The 14228-nt window shown below is 45.6% G+C and overlaps 1 protein-coding gene across 2 annotated transcripts in view; it reads right to left on the bottom strand.

Annotated features, from left to right (window-relative positions):
• CD99L2 (CD99 molecule like 2) overlaps nucleotides 1-13654 on the bottom strand; it is a 36886-nt gene extending 23232 nt beyond the window's left edge. Inside the window, exons 1-2 of one of the 2 annotated variants that reach the window (XM_060681678.2) lie at nucleotides 13191-13654; nucleotides 890-955 (exon numbers count right to left, since the gene is read on the bottom strand). In XM_060681678.2, the coding sequence (XP_060537661.1) occupies nucleotides 890-955; nucleotides 13191-13257 (133 nt within the window). In that variant the 5' untranslated portion in view covers nucleotides 13258-13654. The remainder of the gene's footprint in view (nucleotides 1-889; nucleotides 956-13190) is intronic. The other variant, XM_060681679.2, reaches the window with a different exon arrangement.
• Between the last annotated feature and the right edge of the window lie 574 nt (nucleotides 13655-14228).

Here is a 14228-nt window from a genome sequence, read left to right as displayed (position 1 = left end):
AAAGAAAAAAGAAAAAAGATACATTATGCCTTTACAGGGAGGATAATTGGGAAGTGGGTGTGGCCCACTGAGGACGCCTTAAGAGGTAGAAATAGCTATCTGGGTCTCCCAGAGAGCAACACAGAGTTGCAGTTTGTCAGCAGAAAAAGGGCCCAAGAACTTGTGAATGAGATTTCACAGAACCTAGGGCTGAAGAACAACTAAGTTTACATAGGTAAAACCTGGCTAGAAAGAATATGCACATAAAAGCCTATGAAAAAAGAAAAAAGATATATATATATATATAGAGAGAGAGAGAGAGAGAGAGAGAGAGAGGGAGGGAGGGAGGGAGAGAGAGAGGGAGAGAGACAGAGGAGTTTGCCTTTATGATATTTTTTTAAAATCTAAATACATCTTTTTCAGCTTGACTTTTGTTTTTTGTTTTTTAAACTATCATTGCAGGAAGCATGCCTGCCGACAAACCCTATAATAAAAGTTAAAGGAGTGCCTGCAGATTTTATTCCGCTAGTTGTAGCCAATTTTCGGGGTTGGTGCTCATCTCCGTTTCAAGGGCCATTGAACCAGTGCTCTCTCAAGACTTTTCCACGGTCATGTGACCAGGCATGATGTCACTGAGCGCTGTGACCTTCCCGCCGAAGTGGTACCTATTTATCTACTTGCATTTGCGTGCTTTCGAAAGGCTAGGATGGCAGGAGCTGGAACAAGGAACAGGAGCTCACTCCTGTGGCATGGCGGTGGGGTCTCGAACCCGGGCGGCCAGCTTTCCATCGACAAGCTCATTTCTTCCCTGCTGAACATCGCCCCAACCCCTCCGATTCCTAATCGACAGCCAATATCCACTCTGCCCACAATGTGTATCCACATGTGGATACACCGGCCTCATACTTACGTCTCTTCGTCGGGACAAAGTCATCCAGTGCATCTGCTAAATCAAAGCCCGAGTCGTCGGCGTATCCTGAGGACCAAAACAGACAAACCAACGTATTAGTCAAGTTCTCCTAAACAGCTGTTCAAAACCCAACGGGGCATTTTCCAAAAAGTTACCATTTGGTGCCGGATGAGAATGCAAACAGAAGCCGTCTCAACTTACGACCCCAGTTGAGTGCAAAACGTCTGCTGTTAAGCGAGACAGTTGTAAAGTGAGTTTTGCCTCTTTTCTACCACCTTTCTGGCCCCCGTTGCTAAGTGAATCACTGCAGTTGTTAAGTTAGGAACAAAAGGTTGTTAAGCAAATCTGGCTTCCCCATTGCTGGTCGGAAGGTCGCAAAATGTGACCCCAGGATACTGTGACCGTCATAACTGTGAGCCCATTGCCAAGTATCCGGATTTTGTGGAGATGCCACAACGCTCGTTAAATCCAGTTGCCTCTTTTAAAAAAAGCACCTTCAGGACAACCACGACTTGGATGGCTGAGAATCTCCATAGACATCAAATCTAATGTAGCTCAAATGACCTGACTAGGTGGCTCAAGTGGCTAAGACACTGAGCTTGTCGATCGGAAAGGTCGCCAGTTCAGCAGTTCGAATCCCAATACAGGTCTCCTGCGAGAGCAGGGGGTTGGACTAGATGACCTCCAAGGTCCCTTCTAACACTGTTACTGACCTATCTTCAAATTTAAACCCACCAGACCTGTCCATATTCACAGGCAACTTTCCATACAGGTTGTTCTTGAAAATGTCTGCAATTTTTGTTTTCAAGGTAACGAAGATCAATGATAATTCCTTCTCCGTGCTACCGTTACTCAACTTCCTTATTCTTAATTTTCTTTCAAGAAAATCTCAGATCTATAATCACATAATCACAAGATTATGGGCTTCGCGTCCTTTTAATGGCAGATAATACCATGACACATTGATTTTGTATTTACGCATTTAAATCCATGCAATAGAGACAGCCTAAAAACAGTAAATAAACCGAACCACTTCTTGAGATAGGGGTATGATTAAAACGTGTTTTTTTTTAAAAATGTAACTAGGCTACTCTGTCTATGAAGATTCTCAGTCATTCAGGTTGTGGTGGTCTCAAAGGTGCTTTTTTTTTCCAAGAGGCGACTGGACTTTCTGGTTTTTCTTTGAAGACGTTTCGCTTCTCATCCAAAGAAGCTTCTTCAGCTCTGACTGGATGGTGGGGAAATCCTCTTGGGTGGGGAAAAAGGGCTACTCTGGAGAACATCCAGCCTGGTTTTTCTACATCACCCTTCTTGGAGTTAGTTTAGTAATCCTGAAATTGTGCATGTGAAGGTAGAAGATGCTAAGAAGATTCCAAGGTGTCTATAAGACCTATCTAGGACCTCTTGGTGGTCAACTCTATCATCCAGCATTTCCCAACCTCAACAACTTTAGGATATTTGGACTTCAACTCCCTGAATTCCCCAGACAAAATATTGCTATGGGCTCATTACATCTGGAAGGAATCAAGTTGGGTTTGCTTTAACCCTAGTTGGTTGAATGAAGAATACAAAGCACAACACATCAAACTATAACTATAATCATAACTGTTTGGGATGATGCAACATATCCATCAAAGTCAGGCAAGATAAAATGATGATTTAGCACACATGGACACCCAAGCACCTTGTCTTGTATCTAAGAGAGAGGTTCTTAATACCATTTGCTGGCTAACAGAAGTTGGAGGAAGATATACATCCTTGGGTCCTGTTTATAAGCTTCTCCTAATGCCTGTTTGGCTGTGTCCAACCAGATCTCGTCTCTCACTATAGCTGCAGGACCTGATCAGGATTCCATATCCTTGTTTTGATACCAGCAAGGGAGCAAGAAAAACAAGAGAGTCCCTGGATCTTCTATCCCAGATGCCCAGGAGAAGCTATGGTGTCATCCCTAATGTCATGATGTTATCACAGAAACAATGAAGTGATGGAATTTGCAAGGAGGAGGAGGAGACAAGAAGGAGAAGAAAAAATGGAGGAGGAAGAGAAAAGAAAGAGGAGAAGAGGAGGAGGAGGAGGAAGAAGGGGAGGACAAGAAGAAAAGGAGAAGAAAAAGAGGAGGAGGACAAGAAGGAGAAGAAAAGGAGGACAAGAAGAAAAGGAGGAGGAGGACAAGAAAAGGAGGAGAAAAGGAGGAGGAGTTGGAAGAGAAGAAAAGAAGGGGAAAAGAGGAGGAGGAGAAGAGGAGGAGAAAGACAACAAGAAGAGGAGGAGAAAAGGAGGAAGAGGAGGAGGAAGAAGGGGGAGGACAAGAAGAAAAAGAGAAGAAGAGGAGGGGGACAAGAAGGAGAAGAAAAGGGGGACAAGTAGAAGAAAAGGAGGAGGAGGAGGAAAAGAAAAGGAGGAGAAAAGGAGGAAGAGGACAAGAAGAAAAGAAGAGGAGGAAGAGAAAAGGAGGAGGAGGACAAGAAGAAAAGGAGGAGGAAAAAAGGAAGAGGAGGGCAAGAAGAAAAGAAGGAGGAGAAGAGGAGGAGGAGGAGGTCTTTCAACTCGGCTTCTAAAGGATGCTTATGACCAAGCACAGGCTTATCAAAAATATTTCTGATAAATTTAATTAAGTTTAAAGGAACTCCAAAGGGACAGAGTCTAAATGGCACAAAGTCACTGTTTATTTTGAAGTTTACGACCTACACCCATTGTCAATTATCTATGCTTTCTATGTTTTTCTCAATCACTTCTCCAACCAACCCAGTGAGTCACAAACCTTGGATAAAAAGGTTACCTTCACGTGCCAATTTAAAAACCTTCCCCCAGTAGAAAGCAACTGTCCCACAGCCACACACCCCTTCCCTAAGCCTGAGCCCCCAAACCTTCCCCAATTCCCCCAAATGTTCAATCCACGAGTTTTCCTCGCAAGATCAAAAGCAGCTCGGGCAAATTACTCCCCAAATGCGACGCAGCCTTACCCAAATGCAGGCTAGTTTTAATTAAATGTAAATTGGGAGTCTAATTTAAGTTTTTGTCCTACTTTCCGCCGTTCCTTTTGTAGCGTCCGGGCCCCAAGTCATGCCGTCAAAAGAGCCTGGTGGCTCAGCAGACTGATAGCATTGTGATTAACACCAGCTGTCTGCAATTACTGTAAGTTCGAATCTCACCAGGCTCAAGGTTGACTCAGTCTTCCATCCTTTCTAAGGTAGGTAAAATGAGGACCCAGTTTGTGGGGGCAATAAGCTGACTTTGTATAAATATACAAAAGTATATTTTGTATAAAGTATAAAGAGCTTGTAGTACAGTGGACTAAAGCACTGTTATTAACAACTGCTGCTTGCAATTACTGCAAGTTCAAATCTCCCCAGGCTCAAGGTTGACTCAGCCTTCCATCCTTTCAAAGGTAGGTAAATTGAGGACCCAGTTGTGGGGGCAATAAGCTGACTTTTTATAAATATACAAAACTATGAAGGCTATTGCTTAACGCATTGTAAGCCACCCTGAGTCTCCGGAGAAGGGCGGCATATAAATCAAATTAAAAAAAAAAGTGTGAATGTGACCTCCACTGCAAAAAAAAACAGGACACATCCCTAACTTTATTTTAACACTGTAACAAAAGAGAAAGAGACATAGAGATACAGAGTGTTTTCCCATATAATGGGAAATTTAGGAGGAATTTACTTACAAATTACTCGCTTACAATGTAGTCAAGTAGAGTATCATTTTGAAGAAAGCATGTTTTTTCATTAGGGTTCCCTCCCCCCCTCCAACCAAATTTTTAGAATGAGGAGGTATTGAGCTCTTATCTAGAAGTCAGCTTGCATCTCGGGAAGAAACAAAGGAAGACTTCGAAACAATCCTTAAATGGCCCATCCACAGGCATTTTCATCTGAATAGTTGCCTTGTTTTATGGATCCCTCAGCACAGCACCAAGAGACCCACTGAGGACTACCTGTAGCAAGTTGAGGGCCGTTGGACCAGGTATGTTCTCATCAATCATTTTATATCTTCTGTGTAGTTTTCTTGGTTTAAAAAAAGGTTCATCGTTCTCTTCTCCCACGGAGTATGACTTGATGCCATGGGAGAAGAGCAGCCAGTTGGGAGGCGGAGTTAAACAAGTCATCAGCCTAGAGTTGTTACGTTGCCACAAACGGTCCAAGTCCCCTTGAATTTCTTCTTCTTCTTCTTCTTCTTCTTCTTCTTCTTCTTCTTCTTCTTCTTCTTCTTCTTCTTCTTCTTCTTCTTCTTCTTCTTCTTCTTCTTCTTCTTCTCCTTCTCCTCCTCCTTCTCCTTCTTTCTCCTCCTCCTCCTCCTCCTTCTCCTCCTCCTTCTCCTTCCATATCTGTCATCGGAATTCAACGATCATGTTGGCGATCCTATTTTTATCAACAGCCGCACGAAAAAGTGCTGCTGAGTTTTGTCCACACCAGTCCCTTAGATTTTGAAGCCATGATGGTCTTCTTCTGCCTGGACCTCGTTTGCCTTCAATCTTTCTTGGAGGATTAAGTGAAGGATGCTGTATTTTTCCAGGTGTCGCATCCCATGTCTGAAATATTCTAACTTTTTTATGGTTTTGATGATTTCCCTTGGCTTTCCCAGGCGGCTTATTCCCTCCTCCTTTCTGATTTTGTCAACCCAACTTATATGTAACAGCTGCCTGTAAATCCACATTTCAAAGGCTTCTGGTCTCTTCAAGTGCTTTTCTGTCAGAGACCCAACTCTCCACTCCGTAGAGCAGGATAGAAAAGACGTAACATCTGACAAGCATCTGATTTTTCAATCTCAGGCTTATGTCGTGATTGCAGAAGATCGTTTTGAAGAATGCTGTTTGATCTTTCTCTATCCTTGTTCCATGTTCCAGCTCTCATGGAAATTAGAACTGAGGGACATGATCCTTTCAACTTTTTCTAGTGGTATTCTTTCCGAAGTGACTGACTCTTAGCTGGGGCAAATTTAGTCCTGAACTTTAGTTGAGTAGACTCTTGTGCTTAAGCCTGAACAACAGGGTGGATAAAAATCGATGATTTTTTTTTAAAAAAATTAAAAATTGATGAAAAAAAAATTAAAAATTGGATTTTTAAAATTTAAATCAGATTTTATTTAAATCGGATTTTTTTTAAATTTTATCAAACTTATTTTAATAAAATGCTTTTGGAGTAAACATCTATCTAAAGATGGTTTTCTATTTAAGGTAACATCACTAATTTAGTTTATTCAGCATGGAATGGAGCTTAGTTATGTAGCATGAGGCTGTCTGTTCTGCAATATTTACATTTTTGGGTAAACTCGTCCCATGAATCCAAGCTCTGCAAGCTAAATGGGAAACCTTCGTTTTGCTTGCAAATAATCATATTAAAAGATTCTAACTACCAGTCCTTAGCTTGAAAGAGCGCCTGTCATTTCAGATCCATCATGGCAGCGCCTGTTAGTGGGCATCCACTCACCTGCTGCCCGCCATGTCCCTCACCTTGTTGTGTCACTGACGCATCCCCAGCCGTCCCATTAAAGTGAATGCGACTGTCGGTGAGTCAACAGCGGGTCAGAGGAGGAGCCGCTGCGGGATAGACGACAAATCGAGTTGATTTAAATTGAGTTGATTTTTAACTAGTGATTTAAATTGTGATTTAAATCATGAATTAAACAGTGATTTAAACCGTGATTTAAACTGTGATTTACACCATGATTTAAACTGTGATTTAAACTGTGATTTAAACTGTGATTTAAACTGTGATTTAAATCGAGTTGATTTAAATCAAATCCATCCTGCCAAACAACCTATTTTCCGAATTGCAACTTAACTTACGGTCCTGATCTTTTGCGCCTGATCTAAATCGCGCGCACGTGGTCCTGATCTTTTAACATAGGGCCCTGATCTTTTGCGCCCGCTTTAAATCGTGATTTAAATTAAATCCATCCTGCCAAACAACCTATCTTCCGAATTGCAACTTAACATACGGTCCTGATCTTTTGCGCCTGACGATGCCTTCGCCGCTAGAATGATCTTCTGTCCGCAGCATCCCTCTAGATCTCTACTACCCAATACAGAGTAGGGTGAAATGCTACCGGTTCGCACCAGTTCGGGCGAACCGGTAGCAGCGGCGGTGGATGGTTCGGAGAACCGGTAGCGGCAGCAGCACGAGTTTCCGCCCACCCACCCGGACGTCATTATTTCCTGTTTTTAATTAGGGAGTAACCTCTTTTTTACCCTCTGCGCATGCACAGAGAGTCCAAAATCACATGTGACATGCGTGTGCACACACACTTCGGAACCGGTAGGGAAGGTAAGTAAATTTCACCTCTGATAGAGGCCTGCTTAGTTGACCTGGGCAGCTGGGATGACCTTACACCTCGGGTGACCCTACCGAGAACATCTCCTCTTGGCCCACAATCCCCATAATTTTCACTCATCCTTCTTAGGAACCATGGTTGAGACAGGACTTGGAGTGGGGTGGGAAAAGTATCTCCGATATGGCTATAAATACAAATTTAGATTGGAGTCAATTCGGCTTCCTGGCTGTGTGGTTGAGTCCCTACTGTGAGTGGGAGGGTTTAGAGGCTTTAAGCCTTAATTAATGAAAACAACAACTTATCCTTCTGCCCTCTGGTTGAACTGTGATCGGGGAATTAAGTTTAACAACGAAATGGGGCCCTACAATTTTGTAGGTACAGAAGAGCAAGGGAGCCTCCCACCCACCCCCAACCATATTATCCTATCACCCACTCACTTTCCCTGTAACTGAACTTCTCTCCGGCATAAATAAATATTCTTCTCCAGGTGGTCTTTACACAGGTTAAAAGTGGGCAATGTTTATCTGGTTAATTTTTGAAAACGGTTTTACCGGGCGAAAGAATTAAAAGAGTGGCCCAAAATAAATAAATAAATAAAAATAAACACAAAGAGAAAAAAAAAAACAAACAACCCAAACGGGAGAAGATTTAGGTCAAACCCTAAATCTGGATTATGCCTCTCATGTAAGGATGAATAGTCTTTTTTTTTCTTTTTTTAACCTCAATTTTAAAAAATTGACGGTGGAGTGTTCGGGTTTAGTTTTGAGTTTTACAAACGATGGTTGAATCACTCATTTGTTTGTTTAGATTTACCTTCTGGCTTTCTCGGGAGCCCTAGGCACAAGATTTTACAGATTTAACGGAGTTGGAAGGGACCTTGTTAGGTCATCTAGTCTAACCCCCACCCCACCCAAGCAGGAGACCCTACACCCGTGATGGCGAACCTGTGGCACACGGGCCAGAGGTGGCACGCAGCGCCCTATGGGCACACGAGCTGTTGTCCCAGTTCAGCTCCTCTGCGCATGCGTGCATGCCACCCACTGGCCAGCTGGTCTCTGCTGCGTATGCGCAGGGGGGGAGGACACATGGGGGGCGTGCAGGGGCAGGGCACATGCAGGGTGGCTGTGCATGCATGCATGGGGGTGTGCATGCATTGGGGTTGGGGCGCATTGCATTTTGGGGGTTTGCGTGTGCTTTGGGCACTCAGGTCCACAAAAGGTTAGCCATCACTGCTCTACACCATTTCTGACCGATGGCAGTCCGGTCTCTCCTTGAAAGCTTTCCACAACTCGCGATGAAGCTCCCACAACTTCTGAAGGGAACTTCCTTTGTTCCTTTGGTGTGATGTGACATCTATTTTTTCCCACAATCCAGTGAGGTAGGCTAGGATAGGCAATAATGAGGATGACCAGAATCAGGTCGTCTTCCTGTTAACTGAAAGGAGATCGGGATTTCCTTGGTTTTTTTTCCTCCATGTTTTAACCTCTACACTGATGTAGCTACTGTGTTATGTAAAATCAGATGAATTCAATAAGTCAATATAGAATAGCAGAGTTGGAAGGGACCTTGGAGGTCTTCTAGTCCAACCCCCTGCTTAGGAAGGAAACCATACACCACTTCAGACAAATGGTTATCCAACATCTTCTTAAAAGCTTCCAGTGTTGATGCATTCACAACTTCTGGAGGCAAATTGTTCCACTGATTAATTATTCTAACTGTCAGGAAATTTCTCCTTAGTTCTAAATTGCTTCTCTCCTTGAATAGTTTCCATCTGTTGTTTCTTGTCCTACCCTCAAGTGCTTTGGAGAATAGCTTGACTCCCTCTTCTTTGGGGCAGCCCCTCAGATATTGGAAGACTGCTATCATGTCTCCCCTAGTCCTTCTTTTCATTAAACTAGACATACCCAGTTCCTGCAACTGTTCTTCATATGTTTTATCCTCCAGTCCCCTAATCCTCTTTGTTGCTCTTCTCTGCACTCTTTCTAGAAATCTCAACATTCGTTTTACATCATGGCCACCAAAACTGAATGCAGGATTCCAAGTGTGGCTTTACTAAGGCATTATAAAGTGGTATTAACACTTCACGTGATCTTGATTCTATCCCTCTGTTGATGCAGCCCAGAACTGTGTTGGCTTTTTTGACAGCTGCTGCACACGGCTGGGTCATATTTAAATGGTTGTCCACTAGGACTCCAAGATCCGTCTCACAACTATTGAGTGAGATACCACACATACTGTTTGTGATTGTATTTGAATGATGGAGATTTTATGTTTTGTTTTGTTTTTTCTGTTTTTGATATAAATAATTTTTTTTAAAAAAAAAACACTTCACGTGATCTTGATTCCATCCCTCTCTTTATGCAGCCTAGAACTGTGTTGGCTTTTATATATATAAATTTAAATTCTGGGGTTTTATAATATATTAAAAACAAAAAACCTTGTAAGGCAAACACCAACCATCCTTCTGCTAAAGATGGCATGATCGGCTGCTACCACCAAGTAGATCCTGTTTTGACTCTAAGCATCAAAACCAGATTTCCTTTTGATCTTCACATCGTCTCCTGGACGATGTGCCAAACTCTTCATCAATAGCCCTTGAATATCCTCTGTCCAGTCAAAAAAAAAAAAACCCTAAAACAACGGGGCTGGATGATGACAGCAGACAAAAAGGATTTACAATATCATTCAACGGACACATCCAAATGGAATGTGACAGCTGGTTATTGTTTAAGACCTTATAACCTAATCCCCCAAATTGCCTTCATAGCAGATTGGGTGGCCCAAGGTTTTGAAAAGAATTGTGTAATAGTTTTGGTGAGTTTCAAACACATTGTATTTCTTCTTCTACTACTACTTCTACTACTACTTCTACTTCTACTTCTACTTCTACTTCTACTTCTACTTCTACTTCTACTTCTACTTCTACTTCTACTACTTCTACTTCTACTTCTTCTTCTTCTTCTTCTCCTTCTCCTTCTCCTTCTTGTTTCCTCACCACCTGGAAAGCTGGCTACTGGGGTAGATGGGTGTGGAAAATGACTATTTAAAAAATCAGCACATTAAAAAAGGCAAGCCACGGAAGAATTGTTGGGATAAGACGTAAAGAGAATAACGTTTGATGAATTATGAGATCAAATAGAATAGAATAACAGTGTTGGAAGGGACCTTGGAGGTCTTCTAGTCCAACCCTCCACCGACTTCCTGATGGTCAGGGGGGCAAGATTAGGCAATTCCATAGCCAGCTGGAATTTGTTTTTGTCTATTTCAATTGTTTGGGCTCTTCTGTATATACAGTACAATAAATACCCCAGATATAAATGACAGGCAGTAAACAAATGAAAGGTGAATTCTTCCCCCTTTTCTTTTTGATCTTCTTCTTCTTCTTGGTCTCCTTCTCTCTTCTTCCTTCCTTCCTCTTCCTTCTTCATCACCATGCACTCCTATGAGTACTACCATTGTCCAAAACGTTGGTACCACCAGAAGCTAACTGAGAAGTCAGATTGACCAATAATTAATCCCTTTCCACTGGTCAATCATTTTTTCAATCCAGTCTGTACAGTGAACACATTTCAAATGGCATCTTCTTGGTGTAAGCTCTTCCTTTAGACCACTTATTATTATTATTATTATTATTATTATTATTATTATTATTATTATTATTATTATTATTTTAAATATTACCTATCCAGCTCTTCTTTTCATACGGCAATTCTTCCACCTCCTTCCCCCACCCCTTGGAATTTCCCAAAATGTGGATTCGATTATTCCCCCAAAATAAGTTATTTTCCCTTTTCCTTCTCCTTCCTGAAATCTTCTGGCCCCCTCGGGCATCCGACGTTCTCGCCATCTTGGTCTTCTCCAACCCACTCCCCCAAAAAATAAAATAAATCCACCTTCTTGTGTTCTTGCTGCAACCTTGGCCATCCTTTTATGGAGGCGTGAACCTGGTGGCATCCTTTAGGGAAGACCGAGTCCTCCGTAAGGCATTTGCAACCTTAACCTGGAGAAATGCATTTTCTAACCCCTTTGCTTGCACACCGAGAAGGAGCGGCCAACAGACAAGAGTAGAGAGGGGTGTTTGGGGTGGGGGGTGTGACTGGTTACGATATACTGCAGATTTCCCTTTTTCCAGGCTGTAATTTTTTCACTCACTCTGCACATGGCTCCTTGGAAAAGACTGCAGGATAAACCAGCTTTCTGCCCCCTAAATCTATTCTTCCAACAATGGCCAACCTCTCTGCCTTCATCTCTCTTGCAGCTATTCTATTCAAGGGAAATCTCCCTTTTCCAGAGCCAGAAAAACACATGGATTTCTCTCTCTCTACACACACACACACACACACACACACATAACCAGACATTAAAGCAAACACCCGAAAACACAGGTTCTATTTTCTCGGCCACAAGAGAAAGGATCCTTCCAAAATCGGTGCCTTCTCTCTGGAGGAACCTTTCTCCTCCCCACCACCACCACCACTTCCCCTCCCCAAGCTAGGGGGGACCCGCCCCCCCACCAAGCCCAGGAAGGGGGTCTTCTATTGTTCTCCTGGAAGGTTTCATAGGGAGGGGGAGAGGGAAAAGTGAGCACAGGGTCGCCTTTTCTTTTGCAAGGATGGGGAGCAGCAGAAAAAAGCTAAACCACGCGTGCATATGTGTGCGTGTGTGTGTGTGTGTGTGTGTGTGTGTGTGTGTGTGTGTGTGTGTGTGTGTGTGTACACACAAGGGGAGCCCCCAAAGAGAGGGGGAGGGCATCCCACCGAAGACTGGCGCTACACCCAGAATCTAGGATACCCGAAGTCGTCTTGGCTACCGGGGCTCCTCCGGGATTGGAGAGAGGTGGCTGAGCAACCTGGTGGTGGAAGAAGAGGGAATATGGAGGGAGGGGGGGGGGCGTCACGCCCTTCCTCCCCTCTTCTCCCTCCCTCCCCCCCACCCATCCAAGTCTTAACAGGTCCTCTCTCTCTCTCCTTCCAGCCCCCATCCCCACCCCTCCTTTTTTCTTTTTCTTTTTCTTTTTTTTCCAAGAGCCTCCGAGGAGGAGGAGGCGGCGGCGAATCTAATTCCCCCCCCCCTTTGCAGAGAAGCTGCGGCAATGCGCCATGCCTCGCCGACACCCCCCCCCCACAGTCCCCACTCCCCACTCCGCCCCCGAGCTCAGCCCCATCGGGGCACAATGGAGTTAAAAGGAGGGGGGGCACAGGGCCTCGGCCAGCGGGGGGAGGGGGGGAAAAACCGCCTCCCACCCATCTACCCACCCACCCACCCACTCACATCCCCAGGAATCCCTCGCAGGCCGCTGCAGCCTTCCCGAGACCCCTACCCACCCCCCACCCCACTTGCTTTCTTTAAAGGGGGGGGAGAAGATACTCTTACTGATCTCTCTATGTCCCCCCCACCCACCCACTCACATCCCCAGAAAATCCCTCGCAGGCCGCTGCACCCTTCCCGAGAGCCCCCCACTCACCCCACTTGCTTTCTTTAAAGGTGGGGGGGAGAGAAGCTACTCTTACCGATCTCTCTATCTCCCCCCTCCCCACATCCTCAGGAATCCCTCCGCAGGCCGCTGCAGCCTTCCCGAGAGCCCCCCACCCACCCCCACCCCACTTGCTTTCTTTAAAGGCGGGGGGGGGGAAGGAAGATACTCTTACCGATCTCTCTATCTCCCCCCACCCACGCACCCCCACATCCCCTCCAGGCCCTAATGGCAGCTGCCCCCCCCCCCATCTCCCCCTCTCTCTGTGTCTCTCTCTCCTGGGGGAGGGGGACATGGGGGATCATGGCAGCTGCCCCCCCCCCATCTCCCCCTCTCTCTGTGTCTCTCTCCTGGGGGAGGGGGACATGGGGGATCATGCGCAATGTGGCCCCAGTCCACCCCAGTCGGGGATGCCCCCCCCCTCCCCAGTCCAGTAACCCACCCACCCACTCAGCCCCCCCCCGGGGGGGGGAGAGAAAAGCCAAGTCCCCCGCGGGGGCGCAGGGCGACAAAGGGGAGCGGCGGGCGCCAGGTTGCAGAAGGGGCCCGGCTTACCTCGGCCGCTGAGGGCGACGGCGAGGAGGCAGAGGAGGCAGAGCAGGCGGGGGGGCGTCCCGGCCATCGCGGGCTGTCTTTTCCTTGCCCGGGTGGGTGTCGGGGCGAGCGGGGCGGCGGCGAGCCTCTTCCTCGGCTGGAGAGGGACGGAGGTGGAGGCGGCGGCGGAGGGAGGAGCGCGCCGGCCGGGCACGCGTGGAGGGGGCGGGACGCGGCGTGGGCACCGAACGGGCGGAGTGGGGCGGGGGGCTCAGCTGCCGCTCGGGACCCTCCGTGGCTCCAGAGCTCCGGGCCGGGTCCAGCTGGGTGGGAGGGAGGGAGGGAGGGGAAAGGAAGGGAGGGGAGGGGGAGGAGAGGAGGGGGGGAGGCTCTTGCAAGGGCCCCGCCCCCTACCCATCCACCCACCCACCCCCCACCCCCGTCTCGCCTTTCGGCCCCAGCTGCCGCTTCTGCAAGAGGCGCCCGCGGGCTTCCCGGGAGGGGGTTTCACCGAATCACCGAGCTGGAAGGGACTTTTGAGGTCGTCTAGTCCAGCCCCCTTGCTCGAGCAAGAGATCCTATACTATTTCAGACAAGGGACTTATCAGTCACTTCTTCAAAACTTCCAGTGTTGGAGCATTCACAACTTCTGGAAGCCAGTTGTTCCACTGATGAATTGTTCTCACTGTTGGGAAATGATGATGATGATGATAATAATAATAATAATAATAATAATAATAATAATAATAATAATAATAATAATAATAATAATAATTTAATCTTTAGTGAGATTCACAGCCTTTGAAGTTGGTTAATAGCTCAGCAGCTCGAGTCCTAACCAAGGACCTAGGAACTGTTAAGGTATCGTCGGAGGATGTATTATTATTATTATTATTATTATTATTATTATTATTATTATTATTATTATTATTATTATTATTTATTGGTTAATCTTTAGTGAGATTCACAGCCTTTGAGGCTGGTTAATAGCTCAGCAGCTCAAGTCCTAACCAAGGACCTAGGAACTGTTAAGGTATCGTCGGAGGATGTAAGCTGTTC

The sequence above is a fragment of the Pantherophis guttatus genome, chromosome 12 (assembly GCF_059756535.1).
Source record: "Pantherophis guttatus breed Tessera chromosome 12, ASM5975653v1, whole genome shotgun sequence".
Lineage (NCBI taxonomy): Eukaryota > Metazoa > Chordata > Lepidosauria > Squamata > Colubridae > Pantherophis > Pantherophis guttatus.
This window is presented reverse-complemented; position numbering and strand designations above follow the sequence as displayed.